The sequence below is a fragment of the Carcharodon carcharias genome, chromosome 3 (genome assembly GCF_017639515.1).
Source record: "Carcharodon carcharias isolate sCarCar2 chromosome 3, sCarCar2.pri, whole genome shotgun sequence".
NCBI lineage: Eukaryota > Metazoa > Chordata > Chondrichthyes > Lamniformes > Lamnidae > Carcharodon > Carcharodon carcharias.
The window spans coordinates 34,637,337-34,655,656 of NC_054469.1; the positions used below are offsets into that span (position 1 = coordinate 34,637,337).

An 18,320-nucleotide genomic window follows, 5' to 3' on the forward strand; every position below is an offset into this window, starting at 1 on the left:
ATTCCTAGCTTCTGATCTGCTCTTGTAGCCACAGTATTTATACAGCTACACATCCTTCAAAAAAAAAAGCTTCCTAAATATTTGATATCTAATTCCTTTACTCGTAATTTGGTTAAGTTCTGTGGACATCATAACAGATTTTTTCGATACAAATGTCTTTCAGCGGTCAATTTTGGCCAAGATTTTTTCCCTTTGCTTTTGCTAAATACTTTTGAATTGCTTCCTTGCTCATATGATCAGTTAACAGGAAAAAGGAACAAGGCCATTGGAGGAATGTAACTTAAAAGTGACTTAGAGGGTCAGTAGTCCTACTTATGATTTAAGATAATATATGTCAAAAGTAACATTCAAAGATTCTAGTAAAACAGGTTATCTACTAATTTTGTACAAATATTAATATTATTCCCTATTTCTTAAAATAATTCCAACAGCAATTTTAATCAACAGTTTTGCACAATCTAATTGTGGTTTTTAGCTATTCTTGGGATGTGCGCAGTGCTGGCTAGTCCCTGATTGTCCTCAGCCATTGAGACTTAACCACAGGATGCTAGAGTTGTGTAGGTTAGACTAGGTAGGATGACAGGTTCCATTCTCTGATAGACATTACTGAACCAGTTAGGTTTTCACAATAATCTGTCAGATTTCATTATGGCCGGATTTTACATGAATTCACTTTACAGCAGATGACCTCTAGAATGTTAGTCCACCACCACAGCTATTTGGTTACCATGCCACTGAGTTTTGCTGGCCTTAATGAGGATGAGATCCCTTGAAGCACTATTTATAAAGTTCATGTTTTTGCATTCATTAAAGATTTAATATGAGCACCATAGCATGTTTGTTACAATAATTGGGAAAGACAATTTGACCTCTGATATTAGTCAACAACTTCTACATATTGTTTTTCATTGTACTTTATTCAGCTTGCTGGCAAAGTACATTGGAGAAGCTGTGATTGATATGCCACCACTTTTCATTCTAAGTTACTGTGGGAAGCATTGAGAAATAAGTGCTTGTACTAGCAGTTGACTAAGGAGCAGTGTTTACAAAGGCCTAGGAATAGGATCCCTGACCCTGGCTCAAGTGAGTTGCTATGGGAAAGCAATGAGGAAGAATCATTGCAGACTATCATCACTTTGCAACTTAATTGAAGCTGGTCGAAGTCATCAATGGGTTTTTGCAACCCCCTTTTCCCACATAATTATTTCCACAATTTTGTATTTAATGTTTTTGCTGCAACAATTCCCACTTATTAGCTTCCGTTTCTTGTCATTGGCTATTTTCACTGTCTACCTGTCAAATAGAATCAGAAAAACATATTCAGCTTCCATCCCCATATCAATAACTTTGTCTTTCATGTTGCTGTGAAAAGGTTAATGTGGAAAAGCTTTGAAGTCAAGCAACTTCAAAAAGTAAATAATAGAGACGACTCCAAAATTACACTCTTACTTTGACATAAACATTTTCTCAAGGCTAGCATTGTAAGTATATTGGAATCTAACAAAAATGTATTGTGGGCTTGCTTCAGAAACTGCAAGGTTTTGACCCTGATAACTGCACACCCTGTTGCAACCGAACCTTTTCTGATGGCCTTCATTTCCAGTAATGAAAAGATGGTCTGAAAAGAGGGTCAGCGTAAATTACCAAGCAACTCCTGTGCCTATGACTGAAATTTTAAACCCAATCATTAACTGAACTTCTAAATAAATATCATCAAGATACTGAGTTTATATTGTAGCTGTTCCAACACCGCTACAACTCTGGCACCTACCCGACAATGTGGAAAATTGCTCAGGTATGTCCTGTCCACAAAAAGCCGGAAAAATTCAATCCGAGCAACTACTGCTTAATCAGCCTAATTGATCACCAGTGAAGTAATGGGAGGTGTAGTTGAAAATGCTACCAAGCAGCACTCAGCAATAACCTACTCACCGATGCTCAGTTTGGCTTCCGCCAAGGCCACTTGGCACCAGGCCTCATTACAGCCTTGGCTCAAACATTGACAAAAGAGCTGAATTCCAGAGGTGAGGTGAGAGTGACTGCCTTTGGCAGCATTTTACTGAGTGTGGCATCAAGGATCCCTAGTAAAACTGGAAATGGGGGAAAGCTCTCTATTGGGTGGTGTCATATCTGGTATAAAGAAAGATGGTTGGAGGCCAATCATTTCAGCAGGGACATCGCTACAAGAATTCCGCAGGGCAGTGTCCTAGACCCAATCATCTTCAGCTGCTTCATCAATGACCTTTCCTCCATCATGAAATCAGTTGTGAGGATGTCCACTGATAATTGTAGTGTTCAGTTCCATTGTGGAAAATAACATTTGCTATGGATATGACAGTGACCATCTCCAACAAGAGTGATCTAACCATCTCCCTTTGACATTCAACAACATTACCATAACTGAATTCCGCAGCATCCACATCCGGGGGGGTCCCAATGGACCAGAAACTCAACTGAACTAACCGCATAAATACAGTGGCTACAAGAGCAGGTGAGAGGCTGGGTATCCTATGGCATGTAACTCACCTCCTGACTGCCAAAGCCTTTCCACCATCTACAAAGCACAAGCCAGAAGCATGATGGAATACTCTCCGCTTGCCTAGATGAGTGCAGCTCCAACATACTGAAGAAGTTTGATCCCACCAGGACAAATCAGTCCACTTGATTAACCTCTAGCACACTGTGGCTGCCATGTTTATTACCATCTACAAGATGTACTGCAGCAATTCGCCAAAGCTTTTTCAATGGCACCTTCCAAACCCACACACTCTACCATTTAGAAGAATAATATCAGCAGGCACATGGGAACACCACCATCTCAGGCTTCCCTCCAAGTCACACACCATCCGAATTTGGAAATATATTACCATTCCTTCAGTTTCAATGGGTCCAAATCTTGAAACTTCCTATCTAATAACACTGTGCATGTACCTACACCACAATAACAGCAGTGGTTCTAGATGGCGCTCACCATCACCTTCTCAAGGACAATTAGGGATGGGTAATAAGTGTTGGCCTAGCCAGCAATGCCCACTTCCCATGAATAAATAAGAAAATATAAAATGCATTTTGGAACGTGCGTGGTTTTCAAATGGGGGTGATCTATATTACATTAATATGATAGCAAGAACACCTGACAATTTAAGTGGACCATCAGGTTTGTATGCTTTCTGTGGTGCATTTGTCCAGGAACCTTTTGTTGCATTTGGTCCATTAGTGCTGAGGTTATTGTTTTATTGCGACTATAAATGTCTTTTCAATTTTACTGTTGTTATAAGTTGCAAGTATATTGCTTAAATGAATATTTGTCTATAATCATGACTTAATTATATTGCCATAATTTATAAGATGTGCAATGGCGGCCACAAAATAAATGTGTTGAGCCAAGTACGTTTCTAATGGAAACAGAAACTACTGGAGAAACACTCAGTCAGGAAAGCATCTGTGGAGGGAGAAAAACAGATGCTTCCCTTCAGCAGTTTGCCTGCCTTTTCCATTTTTAATGAATATTGTTTAGGATTATGATTGTTGAAGTGTATGTTGGTTTAAAGAAAGATTGAATATACATGTGTTTTTCAGGCCCATCACATAAGGTTTGGTGAAACCAAAAGCAGTGCAACACAATTCATTAATGCCATTAGATTTCAATACAATACAAATATCTATCTCAACATTTGGCTTCACTTCTATGTTAAAGGGATGCTAGAAATAATATTGGTTTTGTCTCTATTTCTATTTTTTGGTCTTATTTTATTTATAAATCTAGAAGTTATTACCAAGATGCTATTCAAAGATTAACTCCAGGTTGCTGAAAGTTCTTGGAAATAATAGTGTCTCCTGGTTCACTGCTCTTCAACTGTAGCTTAAAATTTGGACTCTAATCTTCCATAAAAGGACTAGCCAATGGAAAGAGAGAAGTACCAATCCTCTTAATTGGCTGTGATCTGTACTTAGGAGGTTGTTAAACAACTGAAGCAGCATAGGGAAGGCAAAGTGGATTGAATGTCCCCCATATAGAACCTGTCCAATGAGACAAGTACAACACAAGTTGTTGTTGCTATTCAATAACAGGCATGTGATCCACTTTGGTAGATTGCTGCCTATGTGGTGTACATGGAAAATTTGTGGCAATATTTGATGAACAGCTGAATTGACCAAATAATGGAGTATATTCAGCAGAGGATCAGAGGGACCTTGGTGTATATGTCCATTGATCCCTGAAGGTAGCAGCACAGGTAGCTAAGGTAGTTAAGAAGGCATATGGGACACTTGCCTTTATTAGCTGAGGCATAGAATATAAGAGCAGGGAGGTTTTTTGGAGCTGTATAAAGCACTAGTTAGGCCACAGTTGGAGTCCTGTGTGCAGTTCTGGTTGCCACACTATAGGAAGGATGTGATTACACTAGAGAGGGTGCTGAGGAGATTCACCAGGATGTTGATTGAGCTGGAGCGTTTCAGCTATAAAGAGAGACTGGATAGGCTAGGGTTGTTTTCCTTAGAGCAGAGAAGGCTGAAGAGGGATCTGATAGAGGTACACAAAATTGTGAGGGGCATAGATAGGGTAGATAGGAAGAAACTTTTCCCCTTAGCGGAGGTGTCAATAACCAGGGGTTATAGATTTAAGTTAAGGGTTGGAGGTTTGGCAAGAGGTTTAGAGGGGGTTTGAGGAAAGTTTTTTTTTACCCAGAGAGTGAATTGGAATCTGGAACACACTGCCTGAGGGGTGGTAGAGGCGGGAACCCTCACAACATGTAAGAAGTATTTACTTGAGCACTTGAAACACCATAGCATACAGGGCTACGGGCCAAGTGCTAGAAAATGGGATTAGAGTAGATAGGTGCTTGATTGTCAGCAGTTTCTGTGCTGTATAATTACCCCTGTGCATTGGGTTGGGTCAAACTGGCTTGAAATTCCTACTGTCAGTTTGCCAACTTAGCAGTATGGCCTACATCTGTTCCTATTTCTCATGTTCTTTGTTGGCGTGAATGCAAAGCAAGAGTTCTACCTTGTACTTCCATCAACTTTTTTCACTAAAATCATCGATTAGAGGAATTTCACCCTCTTCCCCTGCCCCCATCAAATTATGATGTATATGCCATGTAAATATCACTTGTGAAGCATTGGCAAGCATTAACTGCACACCAGATTTGTATTAACATTTTTGTTAGCAAAGGTCAAGATAATGTGATGCATTGTAACATCATCACAGTAACAAATTAATCATTGGTTGTGTATGTCTCATGACTGTGACTGCAGGGACCTTTTTATTTCGATTGGTGGCAGAGTGGTTGCTAAGGAAGTGTTTGCTTACTGTGGGATTTGCTGCAGTGTGTGTGGTTGAAACAACTAAAGCTGTTAGAGAGTAAATACTGAGCATCATATCCCGTGTGGAGACAAAATGTTATCAAAACTCATCATTTGATTGATGATTCATTGAATTTGTATTATTGTGTTAATACACTACATTCACATGGTTAGTGCAAATTCAGTAAATATTTAATGAAATTCAATGTTTTGGTAATGACATAATTCTGTAATAGTGCTGCAGGGCAAGTCTAACAATTCAGCCTATTGATCAGAAAAAGAATATCTACCTTTTACCATCTCGATGTTTTGCAAACTTCAATGAAAGTCTAGTTAATCACATGCCAAGACAACTTTCCAACCCTTTAATAAAACACATGCAAATAAGTTCAGAATTCTTTTGTATTCTTATATTCATATAAAAGGTGTCTTTATTGGTAATATTTGGTCCGTGTGGTCTCCAGGGCTGGTTTTAATCACCTGAGAGGGTAGGAGAGGAATTTTAAAGTATATTTTCCCTTTTTCCCCTCGCCCAGGAAATTACAGGACTGTGAACGTGGAGTGGTGGGAGAGGATGTTGAGGTTGGTAGAGGAAAGGAACATTTAAATGTAATGGCCAAGCTATCATGGCATGGGAGGCTTAATGGGCCAGCTGGTCTTTTCCTGCCCATCATTCTCATATGCTCCTACATGGTGGACTAGCTCTCATTATTGTGCTCTTTTAACTCTTTTAACTCTTTTCTTCTCCGCCGATGCTGCCAGACCTGCTGAGTTTTTCCAGGTAATTCTGTTTTTGTTCTCATTATTGTGACTTCTTTGTCTTAAATGCTATCGAAGTGTGATAACTTAGGGTCGAATGCACAATACATTTAGAATGTAAGAAGATAGAATGGTGCATAAAAAATTTTACTGGTTTCTTTTTCTTACTCTCACACGCAGCCTCTGTTTAAAAAACACGTTCAACACAAACCTTGCTTATGAAATTTGTTATCTTCAAATAATTGCGAAGAACAGCCCATGGATATTGTTAGACGCTGAAGGCAACCACTATATCAATTGGACTAATAAAACGATAATTATGCTCCATGGGAAATAGTGCACACTGAATATACTCTGAAGCAGGATTTCACTTCAGCTAAACGTGTCACACAACTCTCAGCAGAAGTACCAAGTCCAGATTTCAGAGGCTGAAGCATTCAAGTAAAAATTTTAATGAAGCCCTTAAAAGCGATAGCAATTGTCAATTGATCAATTTAATCATGTTTTTCTGAGATACATTAGTACTTCATTTTTGTTTTGTTCATAACTGTATTTTGGGTATCAGAAACTCCTAGTTATTGAGAACAAATGCAACATGAGAAAGGGCAATGATTTTTTCAATAATTCTGTTCCTTTTATAATTTTTTAAATAGTTTTTCCTGGGTGTTCAGGATTAGATATTCCCATGATTTCTTAGTATTTTCTCATTAGCAATTTACCAGCTGTTTTCCTTTCTGGTGAGTTATTCATTTCTTCAGTTCTGGTTTAGTGCTGTTTTGCTGGGAACCAAATAACAAAGTACCACGGCAAAAGTGTTGCAAAAGACGTGACAAAAGGAAGCAAGCATGACAAACAACAAGTGTGTATCACTGGTTATAGATTTTAAATGTCCATTTATCGTCTCGACAACAACAACAAAAACGTCTTGCTTTTATGTAGTGTAGGGTTGCAGCGCTGGAGGAAGTTAAGAAATAAAGAGGGGCGAGGCGGAATATGAAAATAAGAATAAAAGTTATAAAATCAGGGTGTTGCCAGACTGGGAGCTGCTGGTTTCACTTAATATATGGACAGCAGAATTTTGGGTGAACTCAAATATATAGACGGTCCAAGGTGAGACGCCAGCAAGAATAGCACTGGGATAGTCAAGGTTAGAAGTAGTAAAGGCTTGGATGAGCGTTTCAGCAGCTGAAAGACTAAGGAAGGACAGAGAGAGGCAATTGTAGAGGTGGAAGTAGGCTGTCTTGGCGATGGGAAATGATATGGAGCCAGAAGCTCAGCTCAGGGTCAAATAGGATGCCAGGGTTGAAAACGTAAGGCAGAATTTTCTGGTCGTTGGGTGGGCGCACGTCTGACTCGAACATGCGTAAAATGACGCGCGATAATGTTAGGCGAGCGTCCTGACCTCATCATGCACTCACATGATATTTCGGTTGGTAGGTGTGCGTGGGACTCGAGCTGCGCCCGCCATTAATTAAGAAGCCAGTTAAAGCCCTTAACAACCCAACTGATGGCAATTTAACGTTACCTGTGCGATTTTTTTGCTCGTCACATGGGCAAAATGGGAAGGCGGGCAGCCCACAGTTTGCAAAACCCCATCCATGGGTGGGATAAGAAGGGTCAGCAGCATTGCCGGTGTGAGTTGTGAGGAGTTAATAGTTTGCTGCTGGTGGCTTCTCGGTATCTGGCAGCTTCCTCTTGGTTCGGGGCTTCATTCTTAGCATTTCCACACTTCATTTCAGGACTCATTGGTATTTCCAAGGCCCCCTGAGGATTCGGACTGTGTGGACCCTTCCAGGTATCAGACAGCCTTCCCTTACCCTGGTAATGGGGATTGTGCTCTCCGCTGGAAGCACCTCCTCTGAGGAGGAAGAGAGGGGCAGAAGGGAGAGGAGACCAGGTGTCCCAGTGCAGCTTCCAGGGGAGGGACCTGTGGGAGGTGAGGTGCAGGCACTCGAGGTGCAGGGCCAACAGGAAGTCCAAGGCAGAAGGGGCTGTAGAAAATGCCGCTATCCTGCTGCCATGGCTTACAGACGGCGATGCAGCTACCTCAATATGTCGGAGGTGTAATGCTGAAGGAGGCTTTGCCTCTCAAGGGAGACAGTGACCTCCGTTTGTAAAATGATCAGGCCTGAGATCAGCTCTGACAGTTTGGGTGGACACCCCATGCCAGTGGCAGGTAATTTTAAAATGTCTTGCCAACTTCAGATGTAATAGTTAGATGCTGTATAAGTTAAGTATGTGTTTGATGCAGTGATTGATTATGGGGCTCTGTCCTTAAAAGATAAGTGACCATTAAATTGACCAGCCTTGTGTAACTGTTCAGATGCATTAGAGTATAATCTCCAGTGCATAAACTTTTGCATTCAACAGTACTAAAAACCAAATATTAATGTGTCATCTGGACCCTGTACTTGTTTTTTTACATTGATTTAAAGTTCAGACGTCTTTTGAGCCTTTGAAATAGCTGAACAGATGTCTGACATCTTTGATTAAAAGTTCATCTGTTGAACCTTTCGGAAAATGGCTAGCCATCTGTTCAGGGAACTTCAAAGGCTCAATTATATTTAACTCTGAAGGATTTGTTTATACAGTTGTGCAATGGAATCCCATTATGAATGTTTGGCTGAACTCCAAGACCCAGCTCAGCAAGAGATGTCTACGCAGCTGTGAAGGGGGCTGTGATTGTTGAATAGTTGTATGAGCAGTTGATAGAATTGAAGTGCTTTGAAGAGGGTTTTGTTTGATTGACAGTTTTATGAGCCCCTAAGAAGAGCAGTTTTTAAAGTGGATTTGAGTAGATGATTGGTTAAATATTTCATGAGAATTTCAAAGACTTCCCAGTGTTATAGGGATTATGAATTTTGCCAACGGTGCATTCTGGGTTAGTGGGTATGAAAGATCCATGGGTGAAATGAGGGGGGGCATATAGAGGATGCATAGGGATGGGAGAGGCTAGGGGGGCCTAATACTCATGAATAGGACTGGGCTGATATCCCTGTGAATGGACACAGCCTTCTAGCCTGCTGGCATCGGCATCTACATGCTTCCGTTCCCACTTTGGGCCTGTTTCATGATATGGTGGCCTTTACTCCAGCCGAGCCCCAACTCCCTGGGGGGAAGTAAGGTGCATGTGAGTTTGTTCAGAACTTGGGAACGTGATGTTGGTAAATGGTGTGACTTACGATTCCTGAGTCTGTCATAAAAATCCAGCCTGTTATCTGTATTTGTCACAGTCCATATGGACAAATAGCTATTGATGTTCTCTGTCTGAGCTCACCTATGAATAATGCAATTTGTGATAATATTACTGGTCCCTGTTACTCATGGAGTAGTATCCAAATGGTAGCCTGTGCCTTCAGGAGAGGAAAGGAGCAAAGAGGAAAAATTAGAAAATATATCAACTAACAATAATCTAAAATTCACAGCAACCAGTTCAATGTGACAAATTAGTTTTTGTAAAATATATGTTTCTGGATGTAATTAGGACCAGGAAATAAATGGAATGAGTTATAACAAAGCTCATCGAAAGTAATTATGTTCCAGTTTTTAGGTCCCATTATACTTGAAGTCTGAAATATATGTATGTGGTGCTCCCTCATATTTCATTTGAAACTCAATTGGAATAGCTCCAAAATAATTATTTGTGTTTATAATGGTCTCCCCCACCTTTCAAAATTGCCTTCATAATCTCTGTGCTCTATATTTTAATTTAAATGTCAAATGACGTAAGGTAAGTCACTATTGTTTTGCTAAGAATACAAGTGCTATTTTAATAGACAACAGAATTAATACTTGCCTTGAAATTCCACAGTGATATAAAATTGTATCTCATTAGTATGCTGCCCTAACGCAGCGTCTCTGAGGTTAATTATAGTAGTACATTGCTATCCAAAGGTTGTGTGGGAATGTATTCATAATGTAGTCAATCCTACTTAATTGTATATCTGACAATTTCACATCGTATTTGCATATATTTTCAATGCACCAAAGCAACATCTAGCCATTATTATGTGTAACATTCTTGCAATGCATCAGTATACAATGTGCTTGAAACACTTACAAAATATCTGACTATGTTTACTGGGTCCAAAGGTCTGCCTGCTGATTTTATAAAATAAGCATCATTTTCCCTAAAGTGTAAGAGTTAGATTTTAATTATTGGTTTTCAATATGGATGCGTTGATTTATAGCTTTGCTGCATTCTTATTGTCTTGCTAGGTAGGATGCACGGTTAATGGAAGCAAGTCATTAGCCCATTAGATTTGACAAACAATTATGACTGTCCCTTTCATTGTGTCATAAAACCGTTTTACAATTCTGGCACAAATTTCCATCCCTGCACTGTGCAGGTGCCAGGGAACCATCTCATTGAGTGGCTCACTCAAGTGGTCTTCATTTAATATCTGAGTTTTGATCTTGGAATGTTGGCAGGTTATTATATGACCGAGGGATGACAGCTAAACCTGACCCCATCCTCACTCACCCCTGACCTTGTTCTCACCCACCCCAGTCCTGTTCTCACTCACTCCCACAGTAAGGACACTTGACGCTAAAATTGACAGATTTTTGTTAGGCAAAGCTATTAAGGTTGCAGAACAAAGGCAGATAGATGGAGTAAATGTTCAGGTCAACCATGATCTAAATGAATGGCGGAACAGACTCAAGAGGCTAAATGACCAACTTCTGTTCCTTTGTTCCAAATCTGAGGCCAGTGGTAGCTTGTTTTTCGCTATGCTGGTTTTGAGCAGTTAACTCAACATAAGGATTGAACCATCCAGGTCAGTAAGGCTTGACATAATGGGAGACCATAAAGACCATTCTTAATCATCTAATCATCTTTCTGGCTCAGTTTTTCAGTACAGGTCCTTTTATTTAAATAAAGTAAAATTAGGGGAAAAAAATCAAACTATATAGCACTATTATATTCATACACGAAGCATGGACATCAGTATTGCTTTAAAAGATCTTTTTCTTTGAGTGGGATGGGTTAAGTGTATCTCCCACTGCTGTGGCTCTTCTGCGGGCAAACTGCTCCTAGGATGCAGTGTGTCACAAGATATTTGACTAGCAGGGCCTGCACAGGAAGGGCACAGACCCTGATCATAAAAACATAACTTAGGTCGGGGACTCCAGTTTGGCAGATCAAAGACATACCCAACAACAATAACTTGCATTTATGCAGTGCCTTTAGTGTTGTAAAATGCCCCAAGGCTCTTCATGGGAGCATTATCAAATAAAAATTGCCATGCAGCCACCCACAGAGATCTTAGGACAGATGAGCAAAAGCTTGGTCAAAAAGGTTGGTTTTAAAGATCATCTTAAACGGGAAGATAGAGATAACAAGATTTAGGGAGAGAATTCCAGAATTTGAGGCTGAGGCAACTTAAGCCACGGCCGCCGAAGGTGGAGTGATTAAAATCAGGGATGTGCAAGAGACCAGAACTGGAGGAGTGCAGTGATCTCGGAAGGTTATAGGGCTGGAGGCTGTCACAGAGGTAGAGAGTTGAGAAGCCCTGAAGGCACTTGAAAATAAGGATGAGAATTTGAGGCATTGCTGGACCAGGAGCCCATGTAGGATGCCCAGGAATAATTTTATACATCATGACACCTTTAAATAACAAGATGAATCGCAATATTTATTTTTTCATGCCTTTTCTTTTTCTGATTAGAGGAAGTATATTTGAATGCGAACATACAAACAAGGAGCAGGAGTAGGCCATTCAGCTGCTCGAGCCTGCTCCGCCATTTAATAAGATCATGGCTGACCCGATAGTAACCTGAAACCTGCATTTCACTTACCCCCGATAACCCAACACCACCTTGCTTACCAAGAATCCACCCACTTCTGCCTTAAAATATTCAGAGACTCTGCTTCCACCACCATTTCAGGAAGAGAGTTCCAAAGACTCTCAACCTCCTGAGTGAAAAAAATTCACCTCATCTCTGTTTTAAATGGGCGACCCCTTATTTTTAAACAGTGACACCTAGTTCTAGATTCTTCCACAAGAGGAAACATCCTCTCCACATCCACCCTGTCAAGACCCCTCAGGATCTTATATGTTTCAATCAAGTCGCCTCTTGATCTTCTAAACTCCAGCGGATACAAGCCTAGTCTGTCCAACCTTTCCTCATAAGACAATCCACCCATTCCAGGTATTAGTCTGGTAAACCTTCTCTGAACTGCTTCTAATGGACTTACATCCTTCCTTAAATAAGGTGACCAATACTGTACATCGTATTCCAAACGTGGGTCTCACTGGTGTCCTGTACAGCTGAAGCAGAACCTCCCTACTTTTGTATTCAATTCCTCTTGCAATAAATGATAACATTCTATTAGCTTTACTAATTACTTGCTGTACCTGCCTTTTGTTATTCGTGCACGAGGACACCCAGATCTCTCTGCACCTCAAAGCTCTGCAATCACTCGCCATTTAGATAATATGCTTCTCTTCTATTCTTCCTGCCAAAATGGACGATTTCACATTTCCCCACATTATACTCCATTTGCTAGACATTTGCCCACTCACTTAACCTATCTATATCTTTTTATAGTCTCCTTATGTCCCCTTCACAGCTTACTTCCCGACCTATCTTTGTGTCATCAGCGTATTTGGCAACCATCCCTTCAATCCCTTCATCCAAGTTATTTATATAAATTATGAACAGCTGAGGTCCCAGCACTGATCGCTGTGGCACACCATTCATTATTTCTTGCCAACCTTAAAAAGACCCGTTTTTGCCTACTCTCTGCTTCCTGTTAGCCAACCAGTCTTCTATCCATGCTGATATGTTACCCCTTACACCATGAGCTTTTTCCACAATAACCTTTGATATGGCACTTTATCAAATGCCTTCTGGAAATCTAAGTACAGTACATCCACCGGTTCCCCTTTACCCACAAAACATGTTACTTCCTCAAAGAACTGCAATAAGTTGGTTGAACACGATTTCCCTTTTACAAAACCATGTTGACTCTGCCTGATGACCTTGAGTTATCCATGTGCCCTGCTATAACTTCTTTAATAATAGCTTCTAACATTTTCCCTACGACAGATGTTAAGCTGTAGTTTCCTGCTTTCTGTCTCCCTCCCTTTTTGCTATCTTCCAATCTAATGGAACCTTCCCCCAATCTGGAGAGTTTTGGAAAATTAAAATTAATGCATCAACTATCTCACTAGACACTTCTTTTAAGACCCTTGGAAGAAGTCCTTCAGGACCCAGGCTCTTGTCAGTCCACAGCTCCAACAATTTACTCAGTACCACTTCTCTGGTGACTGTAATTTTCCTAACTTCCTCCACCACTCAATTTCCTTGTTTATAACTGCTTCTGGGATGTTACTTGTATACTTGTCAACACTGGCTACATCCATTAATATGAGAATAGATTAACTAAGCACACATTGCATACCATCAGCATGCATTGCTTTTGCTCTTGTCAGGACACTGTGGTTGCTTTTATACTATGCGAGATCTGTGCTAGCACTATTAGTTCCTGACACATGGGTCTTGCAGCTGGCTGCAACTTGAAAAGTAAACCTGCTGAGATTAAGGCTGACAACTGGGACAGACAATCCTTTTTGTTAAACTGGTTCTTTGTGTGCATTAGAAACACTCTTCTGTCAACTCATTTTGATAATTCAAAGAGCATTGTGGTGTTTATTGTTTAACGTGGCAGCAAAGAACTTCCAGCTGGCATATGCAAGACTTATCTAACAAGGGTGGCTGCTCCTAAAATAATAACTGTGGATGGATGCGTCAATAGATGTGTTATGAGGGGAATTAATGTTTGTGCCAGTTCTCAAGTCTAATCTAATGTCTCATATGTTTGCCCACCAAAATCATTCTATAGCGAAGACTATTGTTTCATAGATAAGGTTATAATATAACCCTGTGCCTCTCTAATCTGTACTTTCCAAACAGTAATAAAACATCCCAATTTCATAACTGTTAAAACAATTCCCTTCCTTAAGGTAAAAGTAAGTATTACTATGTTCATCCAACACCATCCATTTCATGCACAGTGATATTAATTTTCCTCCAACTACAGAAAGACATTTAATGGTAGTGCTGCCATCTGCTCTATAGCTGAATAGCATTTGTCAGTGGATGATAATATAGGTGAATTGCATGGAAAAACACATGGAATATAGAAATTGCTGGACAAAAAAAGACCAAGGTCCATCCAGTTCCCCTTCTACCATCCTGGTAGTCACATGATACAAAGATAATGGCACTACTAATTGTAATCATTGTGCATATGACATAAAGGAGGCAAGGAAAATACCAGTCACCAAAAGCTATGGGAACCATACATCTAGACACCTGTTCCTCCCAATTATGCTATACTTAGCTCATGTCATGTCTCAAATGCTTCACATGTTGGATCCCAAAATATTACCTTCTGAACGAAATCTATCTAATTTGCATTTGAATGAATAAATGCCATCTGCTCCTACCATGTCCTCAAGGTGCTTGTTTCATAGATTTACCATTGGTGTACTGTGATTTTCAATTTAACTCTCTTCAGATGCAGGCTGTATTGCTTAGTTCTGTTCTTTGAGCCAAGGTGAAACATTTGTCATGGTCTTTCTAGTCCCTATAAAATCCTAAAATCAACAACTTGTTGCTGATCTCACTGTTGTCATGTATATTACTCCTTTCTACTTAATTCTTCTTGGATTTGTAAAGCCCTTTGCATTTCTCTGCATTGAATTTCATCTTCTACCTGCCTGCCCGAAAGCCAAGTATGTTCAAATTCTCCTGCAGCTTTTCCTGTTCAGCTTTGGTATGCACCACCTTCATCAGCTTTGCATCAGCTGCAAATTTAACCATTGTGCTTGTGACTCCAGATCATTTAAGGTCCAATTATTGAAGTGGGGCTTCGAATGATCTACTGTAGTTTCTGAAAAATACAAGTAGTAAGTGGTTTGTGTTTCTGTGCTGATATGTGCTATATTTTTTTCATATAGATTAAACAGGGTTTGCTGAATAATTAGTTAAAATGAATGTAATTTGCAGAAAGTATATCAGGATCAAGTGGTAATGTAAACAAATCTATTACAAATAGTTTGGTAGTGCAGAACTTGAATATTGCTAAAAAAAGACAGGTTGTTGAACCTTTTCACTTGCACTCATCAGGGAAATTTGCAATAAAACCAAATGGTAAAAGGAACAACAGTTGAAGCTGCATGAGAAGAGAGTGTTGATTGGATGGCAAGTGGACTCTGATTGGTAGAGGTGTTGCCATGGCAAATGTACCAATTAACTGATAACTGACACTTAGCTGTCAAGCTTTGTTAAATTAAATTAGAATCTATTACACTCAAATCAAAAAATTGTTCAGTGCAATCTAAGCATAAGAATTCTTGACATTTTTATGAAATTATTTGTCCACTGTTTAGACATGGAGTTGAACTGTTTAAAATTAAATAACTGACAAATTAATGCCATACTAAGAGTTCATACATTGATGTTGCATGCTGTGATTTCAAGCTTTTATTTCTTACAAGCTGGTCATAAGTTCAGCCCAAAAGGTTAAAAAAGGACTTGCATTTATACTGCACCTTTCAAGACATCAGATCTTCCTGAGCACTTTAGAGCCAAAGTGATCTTTTGAAATGTAATTGCTGCTGTAATATAGGAAATGCAGCATTCAATTTGCACCCAGCAAGGTTCCACAAACTGCAAAGATGAATTGCCAGATAATCTACTATTTTACTTATGTTGGTTGAGGGTAGGTATTGTCCAGGACATTGGGAGAACTCCCCTGTTCTCCAAATAGCGTCATAGGAATTTTTTTACATCCACCTGAGAGAACAGTTTAGGTTTAAATCCTCCTCTGAAAGTTGATTCCTCCAGCAGTGCAGCTCTCCCTCAGCGCTGCAACTGAAGTGTTAGCCTAGATTTTGTGCTCAAGTCCTGGAATGAGAGACAAACTCTCAACCTTCCGATTTAGAGGAGAGAGCAATGGAGAAGTGACACATGACACTCAGTTTTAGTAAGGATGTTTGGTGGTTCTCTGCTAACAAAATGGCCTGGGCTCCAGTCTGAATATAATTTGCACTATATATTATCATTCTGTTTCAGGAGTTGAAGATGAACATGCCTTAGCAACAGAGCTTAGACAGCGAGGACAACAGGCCTTACCAGGTCATTCATCTTACAACCGTTCTTCACGGCAGCATTCCACGTCCTACCCGAAATACGATTACCAGTATCGTGTTGAAGAGGAAGAGGATGTCGGATCGCCAGCAATGGCCTACAGTGTCCCTGAGGAGGGAGCCATTTCCAGTCCAGCAGGTGTGAATCCAAGACAAGAAATGGGAAAGAGGAACACTGAGCAATTGGGCATTGATCAAAATAAGAAAAGCAGTTCTCCAGTTAAGGTTTTCCGATGTTGTTCAGTGTGCTAGCCTTCACCTGGGAGAAGCTAGTTCTGGCCTCTCTTAGTTTGTGGTAAGCACAGAGTGCATTACTAAAAAAGGCCCATCAATCTTAGGGCAATGCTAATTCATGCTTTGAAGAGTGCTATTCCTGAACTAACAACAAACAGAAACTTCCAAAAGCGCTTCATACAAGTGCTCCATTTTATATATGGTTAAAAGTTGTGTGATGTGTGTCAGTACAGGAAGAAATACTATAGCCTTGAGAAATCTCTGGGTTACAAAGCATGCTCAAATGCTTTCAAGCATGTGAGACTAAGCACAGCTGCTCTTTCAAAAAGCCAGCACAGGCATCATGGTCCGAATGGTCTCCTTCTGTGGTCTGTGCTGTAAGTTTCTCTGATTCTATTAAATGTTCTCTTGACTAAAATACAAATTATTATTTATATTAAAAAAAATCTGTTCACTAAACCTCAGCCAAATTCCTTAAAAATCACATCCAAACTCTCCTGAGTTATTTAGTTGTGCTCTTTCTCTTCTGACACCTCCACAGTATTTGGCAGGGCATAGTGGTATTGTCACTGGACTAGAAATCCAGAGACCCAGGGTAATACTCTGGGGACCTGGGTTCGAATCCCACCACAGCAGATGGTGAAATTTAAATTCAATAAAAATCTGGAATTAAAAGTCTAATGATGACCATGAAATCATTGTCGTGAAAACCCATCTGGCTGACTAGGGAAGGAAATCTGCCATTCTTACCTGGTCTGGTCTACATGTGACTCCAGACCCACAGAGTGGTTGACTCTTAAATGCCCCCTGACCAAGGGCAGTTAGGGATGGGCAATAAATACTGGCCTAGCCAGCGACACCCACATCCCATGAATGAATAAAAAAATAAATTCCTGATCAGTGATCTAGCTGTTCCCATTCTAAAATCATCAGCATGTTGATTATTGGGAAGCGGGAACAGAATACCAGCCTTCAGGTGAAACTATTCTTTGCTACAGAAGTTCCCATAAGGAATTGACCAAAAAGTAGACTATTACAAAGGGATTTGTGAATAGTGGGATAGATTGAACGCTGAAATTGTGACCGGTCTTTAGAAATGCCCCAACCTGCCAAATCTGCAGCAGAGCCAATTCAGGAAGTCAAATCCCAAGATATGAAAATTGGCACGTCAAAGGTCTTATTCTTCAAAGCTTCACTTTAAGCACAACTTCTGTCACTTATCTGTTGTGGTGAGATAGATTTTTACAAGTACTGCTTGCCTGTACCTAATTGGGAAGCACATTAGCATAAACTATGTGAATAGTTGAGCAGGGCAGTAAGGGCACCACTTGTGGCAGGTATACTGAGACTGAAAATATGTGAATGAATTGTCAGAGCCAGAACCTGCTTATCATTTTTTAAAAATCAAATTTAAACAGGATGGTATGGAACCAGCCAGGTACATGCTGAGGTAACAGAGGGACCTTATCAAAGACAACAATGATGGCTCAGGATTTAGTTTATCCCCAAACAAACAAACCACCTTTAGCCACAACAGTTCATGTAACATGTTGCAGGAATATCACATGAGGTGATGTATGGGCAATGTGTGCACATGTAGCGGCAGGATTAGCACATCTTCTCATCTACTCCTTAAATAGTGCAGTAACAGCTATATAATGTGTATAGCTCACAATAATGAGACTGAGAATAGGTGGTTGGATTAGTAGTACTACCTTATTACCACAGACCATTTTATGAACCAATAGTAAGTCAACTATTTCTAAGCTTGTTGGCATCCTTCCATCAGTGAGAAATGTTGGGAATGCAGTCTCAACGCTTGCTGCTGCACTTCTTTTGATGGTTGAACTTAAACTAAACTTA

General features: G+C 40.1%; 1 protein-coding gene across 3 annotated transcripts in view; it reads left to right on the forward strand.

Moving 5' to 3' along the window:
* The window catches only part of dnajb6b (DnaJ heat shock protein family (Hsp40) member B6b), a 168,841-nt gene that overhangs the window by 130,196 nt on the left and 20,325 nt on the right, over nucleotides 1–18,320 (forward strand). For 2 of the 3 annotated variants that reach the window (XM_041183891.1, XM_041183892.1), the window contains one exon: nucleotides 16,150–16,362. The exons of the other annotated variant lie outside the window; for it this stretch is intronic. In XM_041183891.1, coding sequence (XP_041039825.1) covers nucleotides 16,150–16,362 — 213 coding nt within the window. The remainder of the gene's footprint in view (nucleotides 1–16,149; nucleotides 16,363–18,320) is intronic. 3 annotated transcript variants of the gene reach the window in all.